This window comes from Dermochelys coriacea, chromosome 5 (assembly GCF_009764565.3).
Source record: "Dermochelys coriacea isolate rDerCor1 chromosome 5, rDerCor1.pri.v4, whole genome shotgun sequence".
Classification (NCBI taxonomy): Eukaryota; Metazoa; Chordata; order Testudines; family Dermochelyidae; genus Dermochelys; species Dermochelys coriacea.
In genome coordinates, this window is record NC_050072.1 from 703758 (window position 1) to 731387 (window position 27630).

The following is a 27630-nucleotide window of genomic DNA, read 5'->3' on the forward strand; positions in this document are numbered from 1 at the left end:
AGGGGTTGGGGGAAGCCCAGCCAATACCGAGGGCACCCTGACCCCGGCAGCCAGCAGGGGATTCTCCCGACGGAGCTCCCCATCCCTGGAGCGGAAGTGGCTGGAATGGGAGAGGGAGATGAAAACGAGGGAGCTGGAGGATCATGAAAAGCAGCATCAGCATGAGGAGAAGCAACGTCAGCATGAGCAGGAGGAGAAAGAGAAACAGAGGCAGCATGAACTGGAACTGGCCAGGCTGAGGAGCAGTGGGGCCCTGGCTGCGATGAGTGAGGGGGGACCCAAGACTGCAAGGAGCTTTGATAAGTGCTTCCTGGCCCAGCATAAGGAGGGGGAGGACATAGATAGCTTCCTGACGGCCTTTGAGAATGCCTGCGAGATGCACAGGGTTGACCCTGCAGACAGGCTCCAGTTTCTTACCCCCTTACTGGACCCCAAAGTTGTGAAGGTTTACAGCCGAATGACAGGGGCGGAGGCAGGGGACTACAAACAGTTCAAAAGGGCCCTGCTCCGTGAGTTTGGGCTGACCCCCGGGATGTACCAGAAAAGGTTCCGGAGTCAGCATAAAACGCCTGAGGTCACATACCTACAACTGGTTGACCGAATGCCGGGATATGCCCGCAAGAGGACAGCTGGAGTGCAAACTAAAGAGGACTTGCTTGACCTAATTGTATTGGAGCTACTCTATGAACAGTGCCCTTCTGACCTGAGGCTACGGTTGGTGGACAAAAAGCTAGAGAACCCACAGCACGCAGGGCAGCTGGATGACGAGTTTATGAACAGTCGGTCAGGGGGTAGCAGGGAGGAGTCCCAAAAGAACAGGCCCCCCACGATGCAGAGAGAGAGTCCCCATGGGACCTACCAGCGGGGAAATATGGAGAAACCCCTCCCAAGGGGAACACCTGGCGTCGGGACCATCCGACCCGCTCAAGCGGACCAATGTGACCTGAGCTGCTATCACTGTGGCCAGAGAGGCCACATACGGACCCAGTGCCCCAGGCTCAGGGACAGACTGAGCAGACCCAACCTACCCAGGGTTAACTGGGTAGGGACCCAGCTGGACGAGGGGAAGATGGCCCAGGCAAGGGGGACTGCCAGCTTACCACCTGCTCAGGAGGGAAGAGTACCCCAGGCCAGCTCCGCCAGAGGGCTGGAGGCTCTGGACTCAGGGTTCTCGGTTTACAGGGTGGGCGCGGGGCTGTCCCTCCGGAGAGAGGGCCTTGTTCCCCTGGAGGTGGATGGGAGGAAGGTCAATGGATACTGGGATATGGGTGCAGAGGTGACACTGGCCTGGCCCGAGGTGATGGCCCAACACCTACCTGACCCTGATGGGGTGGGTGGGACCCCATTCAAGGTGCCCGTAGCAAGGGTACACCTGAAATGGGGGGCCAAGGAGGGCCCCAAGGATGTGGGGATGCACCACCATTTCCCCACTGAGGTTTTGATGGGGGGGACCTAGAGGACTGGCCAAGCAACCCCCAGAATGCCCTGGTTGTGACCCATAGCCAAAGCCGGCGAGCAGCACTACACCCTGACCTCGGGGAGGGTACACACCAGAGGCACAGGACCCTACTCTGGTGTGGAGGGAGCACCGAGGGGCACGGCTCAGAGAGGCTGTGGCTCAGACCCAGCCACTGAGAGGGAACCGGGCCACATCCCTTCCCCAGCCACTGAGTTCCAGGCCGAGTTGCAGAAAGATCCCTCCTTGCGGAAGCTCAGGGACCTGGCCGACCTCAGTTTGATGAAGCGGGACTGTTCTTAATGTTTCCTCTGAATAGTGTGGGGGTGCCTCAGTTTCCCCTAGGCAGTTCTTAAGTATCTAGGGTGGTGGGATAAGGGTGTATGATCATTGCAGAGCCCTAAGGGCAGGTGTGGGCAGGGGTCTGGACACAGAGAATGGCCGACACCCTGTTTCCTGGCAACTGGTGGCCTGGGCCCTTCCCCCCTGCAAGGTGAGAGCTAAAGGGTTGGAGAACAAAGGAATCAGGTGCCCTCCTGGCCTGGAAAAGGGACAAAGCCCAGAGGAGGAGGGGCTGGAGGGAGTTTCAGTTTGGGGCTGGCTGGGGAGGAGGAGTGAAGTGCAGATGGGGTTGTCTGGCTCACTGCCCCCCAAAATGGACCCAGCTGAGGGGTCCTGTTCTCTGCACCTACAAGCCCTGTTTTAGACGGTGTTGCTGTCGTCTAATAAACCTTCTGTTTTACTGGCTGGCTGAGAGTCACGTCTGACTGCGGAGTTGGGGGGCAGGACCCTCTGGCTTCCCCAGGACCCCGCCTGGGCGGACTCGCTGTGGGAAGCGCATGGAGGGGCAGAGGATGCTGGATGCTCCGAGGTCAGACCCAGGAAGGGGGGAGTCGGGTGAGCTGTGTGTCCTGCAGACAAACTGCTCACAGAAAGGAGACTTCCCCAGAGTCCTGCCTGGCTTCGTAGGGAGCAGTTCCAGAGCATCGCCCGGGGACTCCGTGATACTCAGTGTGGGATGGACCATGAGGAGAGGTTGCCAGGAGAGGTGCCTGTGGGAGGAGGGGTTCCTGTACCAAGAATGGGCTTCCCCAGGAAAAGTGGAGTCCTGTAGGGTCAGGAGGAAGCTGGTGGTACCCCAGAAGTATCGCCGTAAGCTCCTGTACCTGGCCCATGACATTCCCCTCTCAGGGCACCAGGGAATCCGGCGCACCCGGCAGAGGCTGCTACAGAACTTTTACTGGCCTGGGGTCTTTACCACTGTCCGGCAGTATTGCCGATCCTGTGACCCCTGTCAGAGGGTGGGGAACGCCCAGGACAAGGGGAAAGAGGCTTTGAGACCTTTGCCCATCATAGAGGAATCTTTCCAGAAGGTGGCCATGGACATAGTGGGGCCTCTCGGCAAGATGACCCAGTCGGGGAAGAAATACATTCTGGTGGTGGTAGATTTTGCCACCTGCTACCCCGAGGCAGTGCCCTGAGCTTCCACTGAAGCAGACACCGTGGCAGATGCGCTGCTGACCATTTTCAGCCGAGTGGGGTTCCCCAAGGAAGTCTTGACAGACCAAGGATCCAACTTCATGTCGGCCCTGCTCCGTAGCTTGTGGGAGAAATGTGGGGTCTGGCACAACTGAGCCTCAGCATATCACCCCCAGCCCAATGAGCTGGTGGAGAGGTTCAATGGGACGCTAAAGATGATGCCAAAAACCTTTATGAACCAGCACCCGCAGGATTAGGACAAGTATTTACCTCATCTGCTGTTCGCGTACAGGGAGGTACCCCAGGAGTCTACCGGGTTCTCGCCTTTCGAACTGTTATATGGCAGGAGGGTGAGGGGCCCCCTGGACCTGATGAGAGACGAATGGGAGGGGAAGGCCACTCCCGATGGAGAGTCAGTGGTGGAGTATGTCCTGATCTTCCGAGAGAGACTTGCTGAACTCATGGGCCTGGCCAGGGAGAATCTTGCCAGAGCCCAGAAGAAGCAGAAGGTCTGGTATGACCGCACGGCGCGGGCCCGCGCCTACGCCACCGGGGATCCGGTGATGGTCCTCATCCCTGTGAGAAAGAACAAACTACAGGCTACCTGGGAGGGCCCTTCCCAGGTTGTCAAGCAGCTAAATGAGATAAACTATGTGGTGGAGCTGTCGTACCGGGCCCACCACCGCCGGATGTACCATGTGAATATGATGAAGCCATATTATGCCAGGGGGAATGTGGTGTTGGCCGTGTGTGGACGTTGGGAGGAGCAGGGAGATGACCCTTTAGTAGATCTATTCCCTGGGACCAGAGCTGGTTCCCCCCTGGAAACAATTCTCCTCTCGGATCAGCTCACCCCTGCCCAGCAAGCTGAGATCAGGGGGGTGCTGCATCCGTACCGACAGCTGTTTTCCAACTAGCCTGGACGCACTAATCTGACTGTCCACCGGGTGCAGACAGGATCGCACCCGCTGATAAGATGCTCCCCCTTCCGAGTCACAGGGAAAACGGCTCAGGGCCTGGAAACAGAGGTCAGGGACATGGCTTTTGGGGTGATCCAGCCATCTGCCAGCCCTTGGGCCTCGCCGGTGGTGCTGGTCCCCAAAAGAACGGGTCGATCCGGTTCTGTGTGGACTATCGGAAGCTCAATGCCATCACTGTATCTGATGCCTACCCCATGCCCAGGCCTGACGAGCTCCTAGACAAATTGGGAGGAGCTCGATACCTCACCACCATGGACCTTACAAAGGGCTACTGGCAAGTGTCGCTGGATGTAGATGCCCGGCTGAAATCAGCCTTTATCACCCCTCTGGGGCTCTATGAGTTCCTGACCCTGCCTTTCGGCCTCAAGGAAGCGCCGGCCACCTTCCAGCGCCTGGTGGATCAGCTACTGAGGGGGGTGGAGAGTTTTGCCGTGGCGTATATCGATGACATCTGTGTCTTTAGCCAGACCTGGGAGGACCAGGTGTCCCAGGTTAGACAAGTGCTGGACCGACTCCAGGAAGCTGGGCTGACTGTAAAAGTGGAGAAGTACAAGGTGGGGATGGCGGAAGTATCTTACCTGGGCCATCGGGTGGGGAGCAGCCGCCTAAAGCCGGAACCAGCTAAGGTGGAGGTGATCAGAGACTGGCCTGCTCCCCACACCAAAAAGCAGGTCCAGGCCTTTACTGGGTTGGCAGGATACTATCGAAGGTTTGTGCCCCACTTAGTGCCATAGCCACCCCCATCACTGAGCTATGCAAGAAGGGGAAGCCAGACAAGGTGGTCTGGACTGAGCAGTGCCAGGAGGCTTTCCGGGAGCTGAAGGAGGCTCTGGTCAGTGGCCCAGTTCTGGCAAACCCAGACTTTGACAAGCCCTTTATGGTGAGGCACAGACGCCTCAGACACGGGACTGGGGGCGGTGTTAATGCAGGTGGATGAAAAGGGGGAGAGACACCCCATTGTGTACCTGAGCAAGAAGTTGCTACCCCGGGAGCAAGACTACGCGGCCATCGAGAAGGAGTGCCTGGCCATGGTGTGGGCCCTTAAGAAACTAGAGCCATATCTCTTCGGGCGACACTTCACCGTGTGCACCGACCACTCTCCCCTGACCTGGCTGCACCAGATGAAAGGAGCCAACGCCAAGCTCCTGAGGTGGAGCCTGTTCATGGTGGTCCATGTGAAGTGAAGTGCCAACATGATAGCGGATGAATTGTCCCAGAGAGGGGGGCCCGAACTTCCCCAGGTCACTGGTCAGAGTGACCCCGCTCAGTTCAGTCTTGAAGGGGGGGAGAGATGTAACAAGATGTGACGCAGCAGGGATGGGGGAGTGTTGACCTGGGAATGTGGACAAATGCTGCAGGAGAGAGCCTGCTAGGTGGGTTTTTGGTTTCAGTTTTGGGCGCGGTGGTGGAATGCAGGGAACTCCAAGGCAGGGGTCTAAGCTCCCTGCCCCCCAGAAGGACTTGACTGAGGGGTCCTGGTTGTACCCACAAGCTCTGTTTTAGACTGTGTTCCTATTGTACAATAAACCTTCTGTTTTACTGGCTGGCTGAGAGTCACAGTGAATCCCAGGAAGAGGGGTGCAGGGCCCAGACTCCCCCACACTCTGTGACACCGGGTTGCGGGGACTCCCCTGGGGGATCAGTGGCCTTGGGTGCGGGAGGCTTCAGGCGCTATTTCTGGAGAAGGAGGCACCAGTGGTGGAGGGAGATGTGCTGGGTTCTTCCCCTCTCTGGGGGCAGGCAGTGGGCTCCTGGTTTGGGCAGGGGGAGTCAGAGTTCGAAGCCGGGGAGTGAGAGGTGATGGGGACGGGCACTGCGCTGACACTTGGGGAAGGTCAGAACGGGGCGTGGCCTCTGCAGGGATTTTACCCCATGAATGTCTTATGCACAAGCTTTAAAATCTTTAGCAATATGGGGGTCCATCAAGCAAGCAGAACGCTCAGTACAACGGGCCAGAAGCAGCAGGCTTAGTTTTGTAAACATTCTTCACACAATGCACAGTCAACCTGTGGAACTCATTGCCAGAGGATGTTGTGAAGGCCAAGACTATAACAGGGTTCAAAAAAGAACTAAACAAGTTCATGCATGATAGGTCCATCAATGGCTATGAGCCAGGATGGGCAGGGATGGCATCCCTAGCCTCTGTTTGCCAGACGCTGGGAATGGGCGACAGGGGATGGATCACTTGATGATTCCCTGTTCTGTGCATTCCCTCTGGGGCCCCTGGCATTGGCCACTGTTGGGAGACAGGAGACTGGGCTAGATGGACCTTTGGTCTGACCCAGTGTGGCTGTTCTGATGTTCTTAGCTCCCGTGTTACTCCAGTCACCAGCGTTAAAAGCAAGATTGAGCAATTCCTTCCAATCTGAAACCCCTTTTCTGTCCTTTAGCAGCTCCCTGGGTCTCAGCCTCCAGCCTGAGTGTCCCTGGCTCTGTGTAGTCTGGGTTTGTTTCTTTTTATATCCTACCGCTGAAGCCTCAGGGATGGCCCTGGCTGGAGATGGGACACTGGATGGGTGGGCCAGGGCTCGGAGGTGGCACGGAGCATTCTCTCTTGCAGGGGCTTGGCTGGTTGGTTCCTGCTCCCACGCTCAGGGTCTGACTGAGCACCACATATGAGGTGGGAAGGCATTTCCCCCAGGTCAGCTTGGCAGGGACCCTGGGGGGTTTCTCTTTCCTCTGCAGTGTGTGAGTATGGGTCACTTGACTGGATCATCTGGGAATATCTCATTTCATCAGTCCCCTGCCTTGCAAGGGCCTCGGGCATGGTGCCTCTCGGCGCCTCCTGGCCTCTGCCTGCGGCATGTAGCAGCTTGATCTCCTGGACTTGCAAAACTTTGGTCTCATTTCCGTTGTTGGGTTTAGTGGGTGGTGCTGGGTCGGTTGGTGGCCAGTGACACCCGGCAGGACCCTTCTGGCCTTAAACTCTGTGTCTCCATGGGCAAAATATCGGCCCTGGGGGCGGGGCCAGGGTCTGGGCACCAACTGGCATTTTCAGGAGCAGCAGCACCGGGGGTGCTGGCTGCATTCACTGAGTGTCTGCCAGGAAGGCAGCTGCTCTTCTCTGCTCTCTTTAACAGCTGCTTTGCCAGGAAGATGAAAATGTCACAGAGGGAAAGAAACACACAGAGGAGGAGAGAGCCACAAAGGAAACAAAACCCAGGCCTGGACCGACCCCTGGGCAGCAAGGGCAAGCAGCAAACAGCAAGGTAACCTCAGCCTCTGTGTCCGTGTGGCCCCGGCCCCAGCTGGGACCTGGCTGCATCCCAGGATGCCCGCCCGGCTGTCTGGGGTAGCTTGGGGCTTTGCAGGACTGTGGAGACTGAGATCCTGGTTGGCCTTTCCCTCCCCCACCCCCGGCTGCGGCCAGGCTCTGCACAGCTCTTTGCCTTGTGGAAAGCAAAGGTCACTGTTTTCGGGGGCCGTTTCCAGGGGGGTAGGCTCCGGAGAGCTGCACATTCCCGGGGAACTGCGTCCTGGCAGCAGTGTGTGAGACAGAGGGAGGCCAGGGCTGGTAGCGATGGTGCACCAGCCTGGTGGCCAATGTGCTACAGGAAGGGATCATAAGGACCATGCTGCAGAGGAGGGAGCTGGTGTCAGGACACAGGCTGCAGGTCCAGAGCGTGACTGACCTTAGCGACCAAGGCGCGAGGGGACCAGGTGGCAGCCCAGGCTTGCTTACGGGGTGGAGTGACGTTACCCCACGCCGTGGGACGAGAGCAGCTGGGCCCTTGCCCAGGCTGGTCACAGACTGGGGCCGGAGAGAACTGAGCTGGAATTGCAGCTGGCTCCCTCCCCCTTTTCCCAGCCGGGTGGGAGGGCAGAAGCCGCTCAGTGCTGTGTGCTTGGTGCTGTCTGTGCAGGCGTCTGCTCTCCGCATAGAGTGCTGCTGGGCTGATACACTGGGTAAACGCCTGGCAGCTGACCTCCATGCCCTTAGGCCAGGCTCCTGCATGGTGCACAGGGCCCCTGGCAGCATGGGGTCCCTGTGCAGCCCTGCTCTGGGGAATGGGTAGGGAGGGAGGGAGGGTCACACAGGCAGGACGTTGGTTTGCAGGGCTGATGGCTGAAAGGTGTGTGGGAGTGGGTGATGCCTCCCCCAGGGCAGGTGGTGAGCGGGGGCAGGAGCACCAGTGAGCAGCATCACTGAGTCAGAAGATGCCCCGTTTGTGCCTGTCCACAGAGCCACCGTGCAGCCTGGGGAATGAGCACTAATGCCCACCGGGAGACCCTGTTCCCCTTCCTCTCGGGCTCCTTGCTGGCCTGTCTCCCCATCCTCATTTTCATTTCATCGCCCCGCCTCCCGCCAGCTCTGGGAGCAGGGGTCCATCGCACCGTCCATTCACAGTCGACTCGGTTTGTACATTGTAGCCCATCTCACAGCACACCTGGACCTGGGACATTCTGGCCAGAGGACAGACCCAACCAGTCATGGACAGACGTGGTGCTACAAAAGGGCTAGGATCCCAGAGCTGATGGAAATTATCAGTGAAATTTCTTGGAAAGGAAAAGTTAGTCAGAAAAATGTGAATGGAAGTTTGGAGGTGATAAAGAAGAGTTTACTAGCTGGGAAGGAAGGAATGATTTCACAGCTGCAGAAGAGGCTGCTCCTGCTAAGAGCTCAGCCTGCTGACGTGGCGAAGTGGAGGCAGGGATTAGAAATGGGTATACTGAATGGATGTAACAATGGGGAAAGGGGACGTAGGTAGCAATCACTATTCATTAGAAGTTATGAAGTGAAGAAAATTCACAAGAGACACAAAAGACATTGGGTGATAATCCATGTGTGGCAGGACTGAAGATAATAAGGAGTTATTTAAGTATAGACCAGACCTGTTACCGGGGCTTGTGGTATCACTCATGCCAAGTGTTCAGCCATTACGAGCCCCCAGAAATCGTGAGATTAGCATTACAATCATGAGATTTTTAAAAACAAGTTCAGCCGTCTCCGTCCTGTGTTCGGGGCTCTCGAGGGCACGGCCCCGCTGAGCATCTGACCCCACAGTGCTGTGTGCAGGGCGCCGATCCCTCCCACCCACTGACCACAGCCCCCCCCTTTCAGTGCATCCTGACTGGCTTGTGGAGGAACGAGCTGGGCTCCGAGATGCAGATACAGCAAGTGAATGGGGATGGCACCTTCTCTGGTGAGTACCACACGGCCGTGTCGCTCGCTTCGAGACCCATCCAACCTGCATCCCTCAACGGGTCCCAGCACTTCGATGAGGAAGGGCAGCCGACGTTCGGCTTCACGGTCAACTGGAAGCGCTTCTCAGGTAGGAGGCCCAGGGGCTCCAGCGCCCGGTGTGGGGAGGGGAGGGGAGGGGAACTCGGCTCCTTCCTGGCTACTCCTGGGTCGGTCCCAAGCCCCTTCCCCCCTCGTTGCTCTCTCAGCCTCTTCTTCCCTCTCCCAACTCGGCCGTTTCTCGTGCTGCCCTTTGCCTGGCACCGCCTCCTGCTCTGTGCATCCAGCAGCCTCCCTCCCTGCCTGCCCTGCTCCTCTTTTTGGGGGTCTTGGCACAAACCCTTGGCCTGGTCTCAGCAGTAACCACGAGGACGCTGGGAACAAACGCGCTCCGCCGGGACAGAAACAAGCCCCCCGCCGGCTCCCGGCACTGGGGCCTGCTCTGCACACATCACTGTGTTGGTAAAAGTGTGAGAGCGTCACCCCATCCGACACAGCCGGGCCGGCAAATCCCCCAGCGCAGAGGCAGCTGGCCCAGCAAAAAGTCCCATTGCCAGCGCGGTGTGTTTTGCTCGGGGAAGTGGTGCAGTGCTGTACCCTAGTAACACTCTGTGCGGGACACAGCCCGATCTCCAGGGCCAGCTGAGACTGTGGGAAGAACTTCCCCAGGTACTAGGGACCAGCACAAACCTTCTCATCTTCCGCTCCCAGGCCAGGCGTGTTTCTGGAACCTGCCCTCTCGAGTATAAATACAGAGCAACATGTATGCTTTAAACCCCAACCCCCAGAACAAGCCCCTCCTTGCTTCTCCCCTTGGGGAGGGGGTGAGAGGACAGATGAGTAGTCACACGGCTTGGTGAACTAGGGGGGCTCAGACACGAGGATGAGGTGCACTAGCCGAGCCTGCAGGCACAGGGCCTCTCACCGGCGCGAACACGGGCTGCACTGTACTGACACGGCTCAGAGTCGTCTCGTTTAGACCTCAAGCTGCTTTGGGCTCTGTCTGGGGGCCACACGCACACGCCGTGGGGGATGCAGAGGGCAGCTCTGATTTTCACCCAAATTCCTGCTTCATTCCCTGGCAGACTCAACCACCGTCTTCACGGGTCAGTGCTTTGTGGAGGAGAATGGGAAGGAATTCTGGAAACCATGTGGCTGCTGCGAGAGAAGGCCAAAGCCCCAAATGGCTGGGAGGCAACCAGGTGGGTGACGGGGCACAGACTGCCCAGGAACGAAGGGGCTGCCTGCAGAGCCGGGACTGCAGAGCCTGGCCCATCCCTGCTCCGGGCCCCCTTACTCTGAGCCCCTGGGAAGCAGAGCCATTTATTGTGGTGGGCTGGCAGTGAGCGGAGAGCTGCCCTGGGGGGCTCATCAGCTGGTAGTGCCTTTACTGCATGGTGCTGCTTCATGCCTCTCCCCGCACACATGCTGGGGAGGCTCCAGAGCCCGCACGTGCCTTCTCAGCTGGCGCTGCCTGGGTCCTCTGAGTGTGAGCATGGGGGTGTGGGGGGCTGCCTGCCCTGGGGGGGCACCAAGGGGAGCTTTGAGCAGGTGGCTGCTGGTGGGTCCCTGCCCCCAGTGGCCCTGCTGAGCACCACGGGGATGTGCAGCCTGCAGAGCCCCTGCCCGCCCCATGGGTGCTGCTGGATGACTCTGAGGCCCTGCCAGTGCGGGGTGCCCACAGCCACGCTGCCTCCCTGGGCTGGGTGGCTGGGTGCCCCCCTGAGGTAACACCAATATTAATTGTCTGCCAGCCTCCTACCTGCCCCTGCATGGCGCTGTTAGGGCCCCCATGACATGGAGCCTGGAGGAGGGGTGTTCCCCAGACAGCGGTGCTCAGCATCTAGGCCAGGTGCCCTGGGGATGGGGTGTCCCTCTCTGGGCTTCTCTCCTCAGGCTCCTGTACCTTCTGCCCCTGCCTCCTTCCCCCCTCTAGTGTATGGGGCAGCCCCAAGCGCAGGCCCGTGCTGGGCCAGTAACCCAGGCTCTGTGCTTCCCCGCAGGGTCGGCACAAATGTTTTCACCCGGATCAAGAAGTAAAAGACTGGAGAATCCATGAGGAGCGACCTGTGACCAGTGACCCCAGCAGCACCGTGACCACACTCTGCAGCCCCAGGGTTCCTGAGCCCCCGTCCAGGATTGTTCTGGGCTCTCTCGAGAGCATCTCGCCCGGCCTCAGAGCTGTTTACTGGGCTGCAGAATCGTCCGTCTCTGTCTCCACCCCTTGCTCTCCGGTGACCCTCCCAGAATCGCTGTCTGCAGCCCCCCTATGCTGCAGTTTAGTTCCTTTCCCAGTAAAGCTCTAGTGCGGGAGGCAAATGAGTCTCTGGTGGTTTTATCGCTTTTGGCCGTTGGGGTGAAGCTGTTGCTGAGCCGTGATTCCCACCTGCCCCTCCCTGGATTCCCCAGGAGGTGCCGGATTCTGTCCCGTTAGCCGGGCCCTTCCTGGGACACCCCTTGGCAGGTTCATCTCCCTGGTTTGCTCCTTTGCTCCCTGAACATTCAATAACAGATTTAAAAGTAGCCATCCTGCAATAAAAAAACTTCAAAAACAGACTTCAAAGAGAAATTGCAGAGCTACAATTCATTTGCAAACTTACCACCATTGATTTGTTCTTGAATAGGGACTGGGAGTGGCTGGCTCACTCCAAAGCAATTTTCCCTCTCTTGGTATTGACACCTCCTCATCAGTTATTGGGCGTGGACCACATTCACCCTGACTGAATTGGCCTTGTCAGCACGGGTTCTCCACTTGTAAGGTAACGCCCTTCTCTTCGTGTGTCAGTATATCTATGCCTCTATCTGGATTTTTCACCCCATACATCTGAAGAAGTGGGTTTTTACTCACGAAAGCTTATGTCCAAATAAATCTGTTAGTCTTTAAGGTGCCACCCGACTCCTCGTTGTTTTTGTGGATACAGACTGACACAGCGACCACCCAATACTCCTTTGCTCACTGCCCATTGCTCTGCCCAGAGGCACCCGCTATCAGCCTGAACTCAGCTCAGCCTGGTGCTCTGATCTGGGAGTCCCCGGGTGTCCCTGTTACCCCAATTCCCAACCACTTTGCTACTGAAATTTCTAAGTCTGAGGCAGAAACTGAGGGACCGTCTAGACCTGCCTGAATGGCCAGGTCAGAAAGGGGTCAGGCTGCATCATGCAGCACCAACAAACGCCCGGGAAACTGGAGCATGGGGATTTCTGAACCCGGTCACAACCCGCCCACCTGCAGAGACCGCCCTGCACTCGGAGCACCGCAGCTTCCTGGCTGAACGTCCAGCTCAGAGGCCCTTTGGGCATGGGGCAAGAGGCTGCAGAGCAAGTGCGATTCCCTGTCTCTGCACAACCTCGCTCCCCAGGCTGGCCAGGAGCTGTGCTCCGTTTTCCGTCCCCAGAGCCCATAGTGTCTACAGCACTGCCAGCCCCCAGCCTTTGGGCTCATGAGTCAAACTCCAAAATCATGATTGACTTAAAAATCATGGGGTTTTTAAACAGAACACTGTGTTGCTAAAACTGCCCTCCAGTTATTAAGCCATTAGGGTTAGCTTCCTAGCGGCCGTCTACACTGTGTGATCATCCCAGTTCAAAATTCAACCTTAAATGCACACACACAATTGCAGGTTGCAAACAAACCTTCCAAATGTGAACAGAGTGCAAAGCAATGTGGCAATGCTTGCCTGAGTCTGCAGGCAGCCTGACACAACAGCTCTGAGACGTGTAGACAGCTCATGTGTCTCAGTGCGGCGTTAACTGAGGCGGCCAATGATGATGATGATGATGATGATGTAAATGTCAACATTATGAACTATTTCCCTGCATGACAGGAAAGGGAGGACCAGAGTGTGAAGAGCGACACACTCCCTTCTGGAGACTTGTCTACATGGGAAAGTTACGGTGCTCTAAGCTAAGCTGTGAATTGAAAGAGCTCTAGTTTGTTCGGCTGTAATGCCCCACGCGGATACTTGTATTTGAACAGACGAGCCTTTTCTCAGTTCCGTTTATTTTGTTTTGAAGGAGGTTTAAGATTAACTGAAAACAGTCGCTCTTAGTCCGGAATCAGAGTGTCCACACAAGGATTTTTACCGGTATAACAGGCACATTGGTTTAACTATAGTGGGGTAATTACATCGGTCAAATGTTTCTGAGTGGACAAGCCTAGTTTGACTCGTAATAACTTGGGTTTCCTGTCATAGCGCCCCCGGGTGCCTGATGGTGGCCTTGCAAGGGGTCCTCAACCCCTGTTCCTCTGCAGCCCATCTACCTCTCCTCAGGTCTTCCGTGGCTCAGCCCTCCGGCCAGTCACCTAAAGTCCAAGCCCCATCCAGGGTGCCCAGACTCCCCAAATGAACGCCAGCTTGAACAACCGTCCCAAATTACCTAAACAAAAGGCCCTTTGCTCCCTCCTGGGCTCTACCCACATTTCTTACTCTTCCCAGCGGGCTGATCCCCCAGGCTTTTCCCATTGAGAGTCCAAATGCCCCGTCCATCACCCTGATCATCCACCCCACCTGGCCTCCTCTTCGGCTCCCTGCTCCTGTAGGCCCTGGCTCAGGGTCCCTCACCGGAGCCTTCCCTGCTCCCTGTGGGCTCCCTTTCTGGAACAGTGACTCCAGGACTGCCTCCCTGGATCGTCCCCTTCCCCAGGGCCCAGCACGGAGATCAGTTCTATCCCCACGGCTTTCCCTATCTCTTCTCTCCTGGGTCTGCTCCCTCCAGCGGAGATCCCTCAGCTTCTTACAAGGCCCAAGTGCCTAATAGGTCTAGCTAGGTCTTCTCTCTCCGGCCGGGAGCCCATTCATTAATCACCCCACAGGTACGGCCCATGACTGTTTCTTCCTCGTCCAGCAGGTGACGGGGTTTCGCCCCATCACAGACCCCCACCAGCATGAACCTCACCGCAGGCCGCGTCTAGGGGGTGATTCCCAGCTCACACAGGCATCCCCGTGCTAGCGCTCAGTGAGGTAGAGCGCTACTAGTAGCAGCGAAGCTGAGCTAGCCCAGGCAGCGGGAGTGGTGGCATGGGCCAGCTGACCCCGTACAAACCTGCCTGGACCTGTGGACGTACTCAGGGCAGCTAGCCTGGGCCATGGCTGTCCATGCTACCCTGGCTACACTGCTGCGTTTAGCACACTAGCTCCATGAGGTATGTGTGCGCAAGTGGGGCATCACCCCCAGTTCACAGTGTAGACGTAGCCTCTGGGCTTATCCACCGTGCGCTCGCAGGGTATGACTGCTGTTCCCGTAGCTGTGCTGGTGCCGGCTACAAGCCCCGGGCTGGGAAGCTGCGGCCACAGGGCCAGCCTGCTAAGAATTACCCATGGAGAGCCCAGGCTGAAGTGTGCTCTAGTGCAGCTTCATCGCCCTGTTACCCCAGCCAGCGAGAGAAAAGCTCGCCCAGGTATGACCACGTGAGCTGTGGTTACCCCCGGGATTGCAGTGCAGACGTATCCTTAGTTACTGAACAGCTCGGTGCCGCCCTTGTGCGCTAGGTCAGAGCCCCGGTTCCTGAGCCTCCTTGTTCAACGCGCAGCTTTGACTATTAACTATTTAACTATTTAACTATTTCACATTTGGTGACAATGTATACCTTCAAATCTGCGGCACTGCGATGGGTATCCGCATGGCCCCACAGTATGCCAACATTTTTATGGCTGACTTAGAACAACGCTTCCTCAGCTCTCGTCCCCTAATGCCCCTACTCTACTTGCGCTACATTGATGACATCTTCATCATCTGGACCCATGGAAAAGAAGCTCTTGAGGAATTCCACCATGATTTCAACCATTTCCATCCCACCATCAACCTCAGCCTGGACCAGTCCACACAAGAGATCCACTTCCTGGACACTACGGTGCTAATAAGCGATGGTCACATAAACACCACCCTATATCGGAAACCTACTGACCGCTATTCCTACCTACATGCCTCTAGCTTTCATCCAGATCATACCACTCGATCCATTGTCTACAGCCAAGCGCTACGATATAACCGCATTTGCTCCAACCCCTTAGACAGAGACAAACACCTACAAGATCTCTATCATGCATTCCTACAACTACCATACCCACCTGCTGAAGTGAAGAAACAGATTGACAGAGCCAGAAGAGTACCCAGAAGTCACCTACTACAGGACAGGCCCAACAAAGAAAACAACAGAACGCCACTAGCCATCACCTTCAGCCCCCAACTAAAACCTCTCCAACGCATCATCAAGGATCTACAACCTATCCTGAAGGACGAGCCATCGCTCTCTCAGATCTTGGGAGACAGACCAGTCCTTGCTTACAGACAGCCCCCCAATCTGAAGCAAATACTCACCAGCAACCACACACCACACAACAGAACCACTAACCCAGGAACCTATCCTTGCAACAAAGCCCGTTGCCAACTCTGTCCACATATCTATTCAGGGGATACCATCATAGGGCCTAATCACATCAGCCACACTATCAGAGGCTCGTTCACCTGCGCATCTACCAATGTGATCTATGCCATCATGTGCCAGCAATGCCCCTCTGCCATGTACATTGGCCAAACTGGACAGTCTCTACGTAAAAGAATGAATGGACACAAATCAGACGTCAAGAATTATAACATTCAAAAACCAGTTGGAGAACACTTCAATCTCTCTGGTCACTCGATCACAGACCTAAGAGTGGCTATACTTCAACAAAAAAGCTTCAAAAACAGACTCCAACGAGAGACTGCTGAATTGGAATTAATTTGCAAACTGGATACAATTAACTTAGGCTTGAATAGAGACTGGGAATGGATGAGTCATTACACAAAGTAAAACTATTTCCCCATGGTATTTCTCCCTCCCACCCCACCCCCCACTGTTCCTCTGATATTCTTGTTAACTGCTGGAATTAGCCTACCTTGCTTGTCACCATGAAAGGTTTTCCTCCTTCCCCCCCCTGCTGCTGGTGATGGCTTATCTTAAGTGATCACTCTCCTTACAGTGTGTATGATAAACCCATTGTTTCATGTTCTCTGTGTGTGTGTATATAAATCTCTCCTCTGTTTTTTCCACCAAATGCATCCGATGAAGTGAGCTGTAGCTCACGAAAGCTTATGCTCTAATAAATTTGTTAGTCTCTAAGGTGCCACAAGTACTCCTTTTCTTTTTGCGAATACAGACTAACACGGCTGCTACTCTGAAACCTGGGACTCTTCACACTCTGGTCCTCCCTTTCCTGTCATGCAGGGAAATAGTTCATAATGTTGACATTTACATCATCATCATCATCATCATCATTGGCCACCTCAGTTAACGCCGCACTGAGACACATGAGCTGTCTACACGTCTCAGAGCTGTTGTGTCAGGCTGCCTGCAGACTCAGGCAAGCATTGCCACATTGCTTTGCACTCTGTTCACATTTGGAAGGTTTGTTTGCAACCTGCAATTGTGTGTGTGCATTTAAGGTTGAATTTTGAACTGGGATGATCACACAGTGTAGACGGCCGCTAGGAAGCTAACCCTAATGGCTTAATAACTGGAGGGCAGTTTTAGCAACACAGTGTTCTGTTTAAAAACCCCATGATTTTTAAGTCAATCATGATTTTGGAGTTTGACTTATGAGCCCAAAGGCTGGGGGCTGGCAGTGCTGTAGACACTATGGGCTCTGGGGACGGAAAACGGAGCACAGCTCCTGGCCAGCCTGGGGAGCGAGGTTGTGCAGAGACAGGGAATCGCACTTGCTCTGCAGCCTCTTGCCCCATGCCCAAAGGGCCTCTGAGCTGGACGTTCAGCCAGGAAGCTGCGGTGCTCCGAGTGCAGGGCGGTCTCTGCAGGTGGGCGGGTTGTGACCGGGTTCAGAAATCCCCATGCTCCAGTTTCCCGGGCGTTTGTTGGTGCTGCATGATGCAGCCTGACCCCTTTCTGACCTGGCCATTCAGGCAGGTCTAGACGGTCCCTCAGTTTCTGCCTCAGACTTAGAAATTTCAGTAGCAAAGTGGTTGGGAATTGGGGTAACAGGGACACCCGGGGACTCCCAGATCAGAGCACCAGGCTGAGCTGAGTTCAGGCTGATAGCGGGTGCCTCTGGGCAGAGCAATGGGCAGTGAGCAAAGGAGTATTGGGTGGTCGCTGTGTCAGTCTGTATCCACAAAAACAACGAGGAGTCGGGTGGCACCTTAAAGACTAACAGATTTATTTGGACATAAGCTTTCGTGAGTAAAAACCCACTTCTTCAGATGTATGGGGTGAAAAATCCAGATAGAGGCATAGATATACTGACACACGAAGAGAAGGGCGTTACCTTACAAGTGGAGAACCCGTGCTGACAAGGCCAATTCAGTCAGGGTGAATGTGGTCCACGCCCAATAACTGATGAGGAGGTGTCAATACCAAGAGAGGGAAAATTGCTTTGGAGTGAGCCAGCCACTCCCAGTCCCTATTCAAGAACAAATCAATGGTGGTAAGTTTGCAAATGAATTGTAGCTCTGCAATTTCTCTTTGAAGTCTGTTTTTGAAGTTTTTTTATTGCAGGATAGCTACTTTTAAATCTGTTATTGAATGTTCAGGGAGCAAAGGAGCAAACCAGGGAGATGAACCTGCCAAGGGGTGTCCCAGGAAGGGCCCGGCTAACGGGACAGAATCCGGCACCTCCTGGGGAATCCAGGGAGGGGCAGGTGGGAATCACGGCTCAGCAACAGCTTCACCCCAACGGCCAAAAGCGATAAAACCACCAGAGACTCATTTGCCTCCCGCACTAGAGCTTTACTGGGAAAGGAACTAAACTGCAGCATAGGGGGGCTGCAGACAGCGATTCTGGGAGGGTCACCGGAGAGCAAGGGGTGGAGACAGAGACGGACGATTCTGCAGCCCAGTAAACAGCTCTGAGGCCGGGCGAGATGCTCTCGAGAGAGCCCAGAACAATCCTGGACGGGGGCTCAGGAACCCTGGGGCTGCAGAGTGTGGTCACGGTGCTGCTGGGGTCACTGGTCACAGGTCGCTCCTCATGGATTCTCCAGTCTTTTACTTCTTGATCCGGGTGAAAACATTTGTGCCGACCCTGCGGGGAAGCACAGAGCCTGGGTTACTGGCCCAGCACGGGCCTGCGCTTGGGGCTGCCCCATACACTAGAGGGGGGAAGGAGGCAGGGGCAGAAGGTACAGGAGCCTGAGGAGAGAAGCCCAGAGAGGGACACCCCATCCCCAGGGCACCTGGCCTAGATGCTGAGCACCGCTGTCTGGGGAACACCCCTCCTCCAGGCTCCATGTCATGGGGGCCCTAACAGCGCCATGCAGGGGCAGGTAGGAGGCTGGCAGACAATTAATATTGGTGTTACCTCAGGGGGGCACCCAGCCACCCAGCCCAGGGAGGCAGCGTGGCTGTGGGCACCCCGCACTGGCAGGGCCTCAGAGTCATCCAGCAGCACCCAGGGGGCGGGCAGGGGCTCTGCAGGCTGCACATCCCCGTGGTGCTCAGCAGGGCCACTGGGGGCAGGGACCCACCAGCAGCCACCTGCTCAAAGCTCCCCTTGGTGCCCCCCCAGGGCAGGCAGCCCCCCACACCCCCATGCTCACACTCAGAGGACCCAGGCAGCGCCAGCTGAGAAGGCACGTGCGGGCTCTGGAGCCTCCCCAGCATGTGTGCGGGGAGAGGCATGAAGCAGCACCATGCAGTAAAGGCACTACCAGCTGATGAGCCCCCCAGGGCAGCTCTCCGCTCACTGCCAGCCCACCACAATAAATGGCTCTGCTTCCCAGGGGCTCAGAGTAAGGGGGCCCGGAGCAGGGATGGGCCAGGCTCTGCAGTCCCGGCTCTGCAGGCAGCCCCTTCGTTCCTGGGCAGTCTGTGCCCCGTCACCCACCTGGTTGCCTCCCAGCCATTTGGGGCTTTGGCCTTCTCTCGCAGCAGCCACATGGTTTCCAGAATTTCCTTCCCATTCTCCTCCACAAAGCACTGACCCGTGAAGACGGTGGTTGAGTCTGCCAGGGAATGAAGCAGGAATTTGGGTGAAAATCAGAGCTGCCCTCTGCATCCCCCACGGCGTGTGCGTGTGGCCCCCAGACAGAGCCCAAAGCAGCTTGAGGTCTAAACGAGACGACTCTGAGCCGTGTCAGTACAGTGCAGCCCGTGTTCGCGCCGGTGAGAGGCCCTGTGCCTGCAGGCTCGGCTAGTGCACCTCATCCTCGTGTCTGAGCCCCCCTAGTTCACCAAGCCGTGTGACTACTCATCTGTCCTCTCACCCCCTCCCCAAGGGGAGAAGCAAGGAGGGGCTTGTTCTGGGGGTTGGGGTTTAAAGCATACATGTTGCTCTGTATTTATACTCGAGAGGGCAGGTTCCAGAAACACGCCTGGCCTGGGAGCGGAAGATGAGAAGGTTTGTGCTGGTCCCTAGTACCTGGGGAAGTTCTTCCCACAGTCTCAGCTGGCCCTGGAGATCGGGCTGTGTCCCGCACAGAGTGTTACTAGGGTACAGCACTGCACCACTTCCCCGAGCAAAACACACCGCGCTGGCAATGGGACTTTTTGCTGGGCCAGCTGCCTCTGCGCTGGGGGATTTGCCGGCCCGGCTGTGTCGGATGGGGTGACGCTCTCACACTTTTACCAACACAGTGATGTGTGCAGAGCAGGCCCCAGTGCCGGGAGCCGGCGGGGGGCTTGTTTCTGTCCCGGCGGAGCGCGTTTGTTCCCAGCGTCCTCGTGGTTACTGCTGAGACCAGGCCAAGGGTTTGTGCCAAGACCCCCAAAAAGAGGAGCAGGGCAGGCAGGGAGGGAGGCTGCTGGATGCACAGAGCAGGAGGCGGTGCCAGGCAAAGGGCAGCACGAGAAACGGCCGAGTTGGGAGAGGGAAGAAGAGGCTGAGAGAGCAACGAGGGGGAAGGGGCTTGGGACCGACCCAGGAGTAGCCAGGAAGGAGCCGAGTTCCCCTCCCCTCCCCTCCCCACACCGGGCGCTGGAGCCCCTGGGCCTCCTACCTGAGAAGCGCTTCCAGTTGACCGTGAAGCCGAACGTCGGCTGCCCTTCCTCATCGAAGTGCTGGGACCCGTTGAGGGATGCAGGTTGGATGGGTCTCGAAGCGAGCGACACGGCCGTGTGGTACTCACCAGAGAAGGTGCCATCCCCATTCACTTGCTGTATCTGCATCTCGGAGCCCAGCTCGTTCCTCCACAAGCCAGTCAGGATGCACTGAAAGGGGGGGGCTGTGGGTCAGTGGGTGGGAGGGATCGGCGCCCTGCACACAGCACTGTGGGGTCAGATGCTCAGCGGGGCCGTGCCCTCGAGAGCCCCGAACACAGGACGGAGACGGCTGAACTTGTTTTTAAAAATCTCATGATTGTAATGCTAATCTCACGATTTCTGGGGGCTCGTAATGGCTGAACACTTGGCATGAGTGATACCACAAGCCCCGGTAACAGGTCTGGTCTATACTTAAATAACTCCTTATTATCTTCAGTCCTGCCACACATGGATTATCACCCAATGTCTTTTGTGTCTCTTGTGAATTTTCTTCACTTCATAACTTCTAATGAATAGTGATTGCTACCTACGTCCCCTTTCCCCATTGTTACATCCATTCAGTATACCCATTTCTAATCCCTGCCTCCACTTCGCCACGTCAGCAGGCTGAGCTCTTAGCAGGAGCAGCCTCTTCTGCAGCTGTGAAATCATTCCTTCCTTCCCAGCTAGTAAACTCTTCTTTATCACCTCCAAACTTCCATTCACATTTTTCTGACTAACTTTTCCTTTCCAAGAAATTTCACTGATAATTTCCATCAGCTCTGGGATCCTAGCCCTTTTGTAGCACCACGTCTGTCCATGACTGGTTGGGTCTGTCCTCTGGCCAGAATGTCCCAGGTCCAGGTGTGCTGTGAGATGGGCTACAATGTACAAACCGAGTCGACTGTGAATGGACGGTGCGATGGACCCCTGCTCCCAGAGCTGGCGGGAGGCGGGGCGATGAAATGAAAATGAGGATGGGGAGACAGGCCAGCAAGGAGCCCGAGAGGAAGGGGAACAGGGTCTCCCGGTGGGCATTAGTGCTCATTCCCCAGGCTGCACGGTGGCTCTGTGGACAGGCACAAACGGGGCATCTTCTGACTCAGTGATGCTGCTCACTGGTGCTCCTGCCCCCGCTCACCACCTGCCCTGGGGGAGGCATCACCCACTCCCACACACCTTTCAGCCATCAGCCCTGCAAACCAACGTCCTGCCTGTGTGACCCTCCCTCCCTCCCTACCCATTCCCCAGAGCAGGGCTGCACAGGGACCCCATGCTGCCAGGGGCCCTGTGCACCATGCAGGAGCCTGGCCTAAGGGCATGGAGGTCAGCTGCCAGGCGTTTACCCAGTGTATCAGCCCAGCAGCACTCTATGCGGAGAGCAGACGCCTGCACAGACAGCACCAAGCACACAGCACTGAGCGGCTTCTGCCCTCCCACCCGGCTGGGAAAAGGGGAGGGAGCCAGCTGCAATTCCAGCTCAGTTCTCTCCGGCCCCAGTCTGTGACCAGCCTGGGCAAGGGCCCAGCTGCTCTCGTCCCACGGCGTGGGGTAACGTCACTCCACCCCGTAAGCAAGCCTGGGCTGCCACCTGGTCCCCTCGCGCCTTGGTCGCTAAGGTCAGTCACGCTCTGGACCTGCAGCCTGTGTCCTGACACCAGCTCCCTCCTCTGCAGCATGGTCCTTATGATCCCTTCCTGTAGCACATTGGCCACCAGGCTGGTGCACCATCGCTACCAGCCCTGGCCTCCCTCTGTCTCACACACTGCTGCCAGGACGCAGTTCCCCGGGAATGTGCAGCTCTCCGGAGCCTACCCCCCTGGAAACGGCCCCCGAAAACAGTGACCTTTGCTTTCCACAAGGCAAAGAGCTGTGCAGAGCCTGGCCGCAGCCGGGGGTGGGGGAGGGAAAGGCCAACCAGGATCTCAGTCTCCACAGTCCTGCAAAGCCCCAAGCTACCCCAGACAGCCGGGCGGGCATCCTGGGATGCAGCCAGGTCCCAGCTGGGGCCGGGGCCACACGGACACAGAGGCTGAGGTTACCTTGCTGTTTGCTGCTTGCCCTTGCTGCCCAGGGGTCGGTCCAGGCCTGGGTTTTGTTTCCTTTGTGGCTCTCTCCTCCTCTGTGTGTTTCTTTCCCTCTGTGACATTTTCATCTTCCTGGCAAAGCAGCTGTTAAAGAGAGCAGAGAAGAGCAGCTGCCTTCCTGGCAGACACTCAGTGAATGCAGCCAGCACCCCGGTGCTGCTGCTCCTGAAAATGCCAGTTGGTGCCCAGACCCTGGCCCCGCCCCCAGGGCCGATATTTTGCCCATGGAGACACAGAGTTTAAGGCCAGAAGGGTCCTGCCGGGTGTCACTGGCCACCAACCGACCCAGCACCACCCACTAAACCCAACAACGGAAATGAGACCAAAGTTTTGCAAGTCCAGGAGATCAAGCTGCTACATGCCGCAGGCAGAGGCCAGGAGGCGCCGAGAGGCACCATGCCCGAGGCCCTTGCAAGGCAGGGGACTGATGAAATGAGATATTCCCAGATGATCCAGTCAAGTGACCCATACTCACACACTGCAGAGGAAAGAGAAACCCCCCAGGGTCCCTGCCAAGCTGACCTGGGGGAAATGCCTTCCCACCTCATATGTGGTGCTCAGTCAGACCCTGAGCGTGGGAGCAGGAACCAACCAGCCAAGCCCCTGCAAGAGAGAATGCTCCGTGCCACCTCCGAGCCCTGGCCCACCCATCCAGTGTCCCATCTCCAGCCAGGGCCATCCCTGAGGCTTCAGCGGTAGGATATAAAAAGAAACAAACCCAGACTACACAGAGCCAGGGACACTCAGGCTGGAGGCTGAGACCCAGGGAGCTGCTAAAGGACAGAAAAGGGGTTTCAGATTGGAAGGAATTGCTCAATCTTGCTTTTAACGCTGGTGACTGGAGTAACACGGGAGCTAAGAACATCAGAACAGCCACACTGGGTCAGACCAAAGGTCCATCTAGCCCAGTCTCCTGTCTCCCAACAGTGGCCAATGCCAGGGGCCCCAGAGGGAATGCACAGAACAGGGAATCATCAAGTGATCCATCCCCTGTCGCCCATTCCCAGCGTCTGGCAAACAGAGGCTAGGGATGCCATCCCTGCCCATCCTGGCTCATAGCCATTGATGGACCTATCATGCATGAACTTGTTTAGTTCTTTTTTGAACCCTGTTATAGTCTTGGCCTTCACAACATCCTCTGGCAATGAGTTCCACAGGTTGACTGTGCATTGTGTGAAGAATGTTTACAAAACTAAGCCTGCTGCTTCTGGCCCGTTGTACTGAGCGTTCTGCTTGCTTGATGGACCCCCATATTGCTAAAGATTTTAAAGCTTGTGCATAAGACATTCATGGGGTAAAATCCCTGCAGAGGCCACGCCCCGTTCTGACCTTCCCCAAGTGTCAGCGCAGTGCCCGTCCCCATCACCTCTCACTCCCCGGCTTCGAACTCCGACTCCCCCTGCCCAAACCAGGAGCCCACTGCCTGCCCCCAGAGAGGGGAAGAACCCAGCACATCTCCCTCCACCACTGGTGCCTCCTTCTCCAGAAATAGCGCCTGAAGCCTCCCGCACCCAAGGCCACTGATCCCCCAGGGGAGTCCCCGCAACCCGGTGTCACAGAGTGTGGGGGAGTCTGGGCCCTGCACCCCTCTTCCTGGGATTCACTGTGACTCTCAGCCAGCCAGTAAAACAGAAGGTTTATTGTACAATAGGAACACAGTCTAAAACAGAGCTTGTGGGTACAACCAGGACCCCTCAGTCAAGTCCTTCTGGGGGGCAGGGAGCTTAGACCCCTGCCTTGGAGTTCCCTGCATTCCACCACCGCGCCCAAAACTGAAACCAAAAACCCACCTAGCAGGCTCTCTCCTGCAGCATTTGTCCACATTCCCAGGTCAACACTCCCCCATCCCTGCTGCGTCACATCTCGTTACATCTCTCCCCCCCTTCAAGACTGAACTGAGCGGGGTCACTCTGACCAGTGACCTGGGGAAGTTCGGGCCCCCCTCTCTGGGACAATTCATCCGCTATCATGTTGGCACTTCACTTCACATGGACCACCATGAACAGGCTCCACCTCAGGAGCTTGGCGTTGGCTCCTTTCATCTGGTGCAGCCAGGTCAGGGGAGAGTGGTCGGTGCACACGGTGAAGTGTCGCCCGAAGAGATATGGCTCTAGTTTCTTAAGGGCCCACACCATGGCCAGGCACTCCTTCTCGATGGCCGCGTAGTCTTGCTCCCGGGGTAGCAACTTCTTGCTCAGGTACACAATGGGGTGTCTCTCCCCCTTTTCATCCACCTGCATTAACACCGCCCCCAGTCCCGTGTCTGAGGCGTCTGTGCCTCACCATAAAGGGCTTGTCAAAGTCTGGGTTTGCCAGAACTGGGCCACTGACCAGAGCCTCCTTCAGCTCCCGGAAAGCCTCCTGGCACTGCTCAGTCCAGACCACCTTGTCTGGCTTCCCCTTCTTGCATAGCTCAGTGATGGGGGTGGCTATGGCACTAAAGTGGGGCACAAACCTTCGATAGTATCCTGCCAACCCAGTAAAGGCCTGGACCTGCTTTTTGGTGTGGGGAGCAGGCCAGTCTCTGATCACCTCCACCTTAGCTGGTTCCGGCTTTAGGTGGCTGCTCCCCACCCGATGGCCCAGGTAAGATACTTCCGCCATCCCCACCTTGTACTTCTCCGCTTTTACAGTCAGCCCAGCTTCCTGGAGTCGGTCCAGCACTTGTCTAACCTGGGACACCTGGTCCTCCCAGGTCTGGCTAAAGACACAGATGTCATCGATATACGCCACGGCAAAACTCTCCACCCCCCTCAGTAGCTGATCCACCAGGCGCTGGAAGGTGGCCGGCGCTTCCTTGAGGCCGAAAGGCAGTGTCAGGAACTCATAGAGCCCCAGAGGGGTGATAAAGGCCGATTTCAGCCGGGCATCTACATCCAGCGACACTTGCCAGTAGCCCTTTGTAAGGTCCATGGTGGTGAGGTATCGAGCTCCTCCCAATTTGTCTAGGAGCTCGTCAGGCCTGGGCATGGGGTAGGCATCAGATACAGTGATGGCATTGAGCTTCCGATAGTCCACACAGAACCGGATCGACCCGTTCTTTTGGGGACCAGCACCACCGGCGAGGCCCAAGGGCTGGCAGATGGCTGGATCACCCCAAAAGCCATGTCCCTGACCTCTGTTTCCAGGCCCTGAGCCGTTTTCCCTGTGACTCGGAAGGGGGAGCATCTTATCAGCGGGTGCGATCCTGTCTGCACCCGGTGGACAGTCAGATTAGTGCGTCCAGGCTGGTTGGAAAACAGCTGTCGGTACGGATGCAGCACCCCCCTGATCTCAGCTTGCTGGGCAGGGGTGAGCTGATCCGAGAGGAGAATTGTTTCCAGGGGGGAACCAGCTCTGGTCCCAGGGAATAGATCTACTAAAGGGTCATCTCCCTGCTCCTCCCAACGTCCACACACGGCCAACACCACATTCCCCCGGCATAATATGGCTTCATCATATTCACATGGTACACCCGGCGGTGGTGGGCCCGGTACGACAGCTCCACCACATAGTTTATCTCATTTAGCTGCTTGACAACCTGGGAAGGGCCCTCCCAGGCAGCCTGTAGTTTGTTCTTTCTCACAGGGATGAGGACCATCACCGGATCCCCGGTGGCGTAGGCGCGGGCCCGCGCCGTGCGGTCATACCAGACCTTCTGCTTCTTCTGGGCTCTGGCAAGATTCTCCCTGGCCAGGCCCATGAGTTCAGCAAGTCTCTCTCGGAAGATCAGGACATACTCCACCACTGACTCTCCATCGGGAGTGGCCTTCCCCTCCCATTCGTCTCTCATCAGGTCCAGGGGGCCCCTCACCCTCCTGCCATATAACAGTTCGAAAGGCGAGAACCCGGTAGACTCCTGGGGTACCTCCCTGTACGCGAACAGCAGATGAGGTAAATACTTGTCCTAATCCTGCGGGTGCTGGTTCATAAAGGTTTTTGGCATCATCTTTAGCATCCCATTGAACCTCTCCACCAGCTCATTGGGCTGGGGGTGATATGCTGAGGCTCAGTTGTGCCAGACCCCACATTTCTCCCACAAGCTACGGAGCAGGGCCGACATGAAGTTGGATCCTTGGTCTGTCAAGACTTCCTTGGGGAACCCCACTCGGCTGAAAATGGTCAGCAGCGCATCTGCCACGGTGTCTGCTTCAGTGGAAGCTCAGGGCACTGCCTCGGGGTAGCAGGTGGCAAAATCTACCACCACCAGAATGTATTTCTTCCCCGACTGGGTCATCTTGCCGAGAGGCCCCACTATGTCCATGGCCACCTTCTGGAAAGATTCCTCTATGATGGGCAAAGGTCTCAAAGCCTCTTTCCCCTTGTCCTGGGCGTTCCCCACCCTCTGACAGGGGTCACAGGATCGGCAATACTGCCGGACAGTGGTAAAGACCCCAAGCCAGTAAAAGTTCTGCAGCAGCCTCTGCCGGGTGCGCCGGATTCCCTGGTGCCCTGAGAGGGGAATGTCATGGGCCAGGTACAGGAGCTTACGGCGATACTTCTGGGGTACCACCAGCTTCCTCCTGACCCTACAGGACTCCACTTCCCCTGGGGGAGCCCATTCTTGGTACAGGAACCCCTCCTCCCACAGGCACCTCTCCTGGCAACCTCTCCTCATGGTCCATCCCACACTGAGTATCACGGAGTCCCCGGGCGATGCTCTGGAACTGCTCCCTACGAAGCCAGGCAGGACTCTGGGGAAGTCTCCTTTCTGTGAGCAGTTTGTCTGCAGGACACACAGCTCACCCGACTCCCCCCTTCCTGGGTCTGACCTCGGAGCATCCAGCATCCTCTGCCCCTCCATGCGCTTCCCACAGCGAGTCCGCCCAGGCGGGGTCCTGGGGAAGCCAGAGGGTCCTGCCCCCCAACTCCGCAGTCAGACGTGACTCTCAGCCAGCCAGTAAAACAGAAGGTTTATTAGACGACAGCAACACCGTCTAAAACAGGGCTTGTAGGTGCAGAGAACAGGACCCCTCAGCTGGGTCCATTTTGGGGGGCAGTGAGCCAGACAACCCCATCTGCACTTCACTCCTCCTCCCCAGCCAGCCCCAAACTGAAACTCCCTCCAGCCCCTCCTCCTCTGGGCTTTGTCCCTTTTCCAGGCCAGGAGGGCACCTGATTCCTTTGTTCTCCAACCCTTTAGCTCTCACCTTGCAGGGGGGAAGGGCCCAGGCCACCAGTTGCCAGGAAACAGGGTGTCGGCCATTCTCTGTGTCCAGACCCCTGCCCACACCTGCCCTTAGGGCTCTGCAATGATCATACACCCTTATCCCACCACCCTAGATACTTAAGAACTGCCTAGGGGAAACTGAGGCACCCCCACACTATTCAGAGGAAACATTAAGAACAGTCCCGCTTCATCAAACTGAGGTCGGCCAGGTCCCTGAGCTTCCGCAAGGAGGGATCTTTCTGCAACTCGGCCTGGAACTCAGTGGCTGGGGAAGGGATGTGGCCCGGTTCCCTCTCAGTGGCTGGGTCTGAGCCACAGCCTCTCTGAGCCGTGCCCCTCGGTGCTC

The 27630-nt window shown here is 56.8% G+C and overlaps 2 protein-coding genes across 2 annotated transcripts in view; one reads left to right on the forward strand and one right to left on the reverse strand.

Moving 5' to 3' along the window:
* Positions 1–601: 601 nt before the first annotated feature.
* On the forward strand, positions 602–11632 carry LOC119856038. The gene is made up of 5 exons (XM_043514999.1): positions 602–779; positions 1503–1543; positions 6996–7124; positions 8978–9188; positions 11101–11632. The coding sequence occupies exons 1-5, from the start codon at positions 602–604 to the stop codon at positions 11154–11156; spliced, it is 615 nt and encodes a 204-aa protein (XP_043370934.1). The 3' UTR covers positions 11157–11632.
* A 5950-nt stretch (positions 11633–17582) lies between these two features.
* The window catches only part of LOC119856362 (avidin-like), a 42365-nt gene continuing 32317 nt past the window's right edge, over positions 17583–27630 (reverse strand). Inside the window, exon 4 of the mRNA XM_043514663.1 lies at positions 17583–18114. Coding sequence (XP_043370598.1) covers positions 18078–18114 — 37 coding nt within the window. The 3' untranslated portion in view covers positions 17583–18077. The remainder of the gene's footprint in view (positions 18115–27630) is intronic.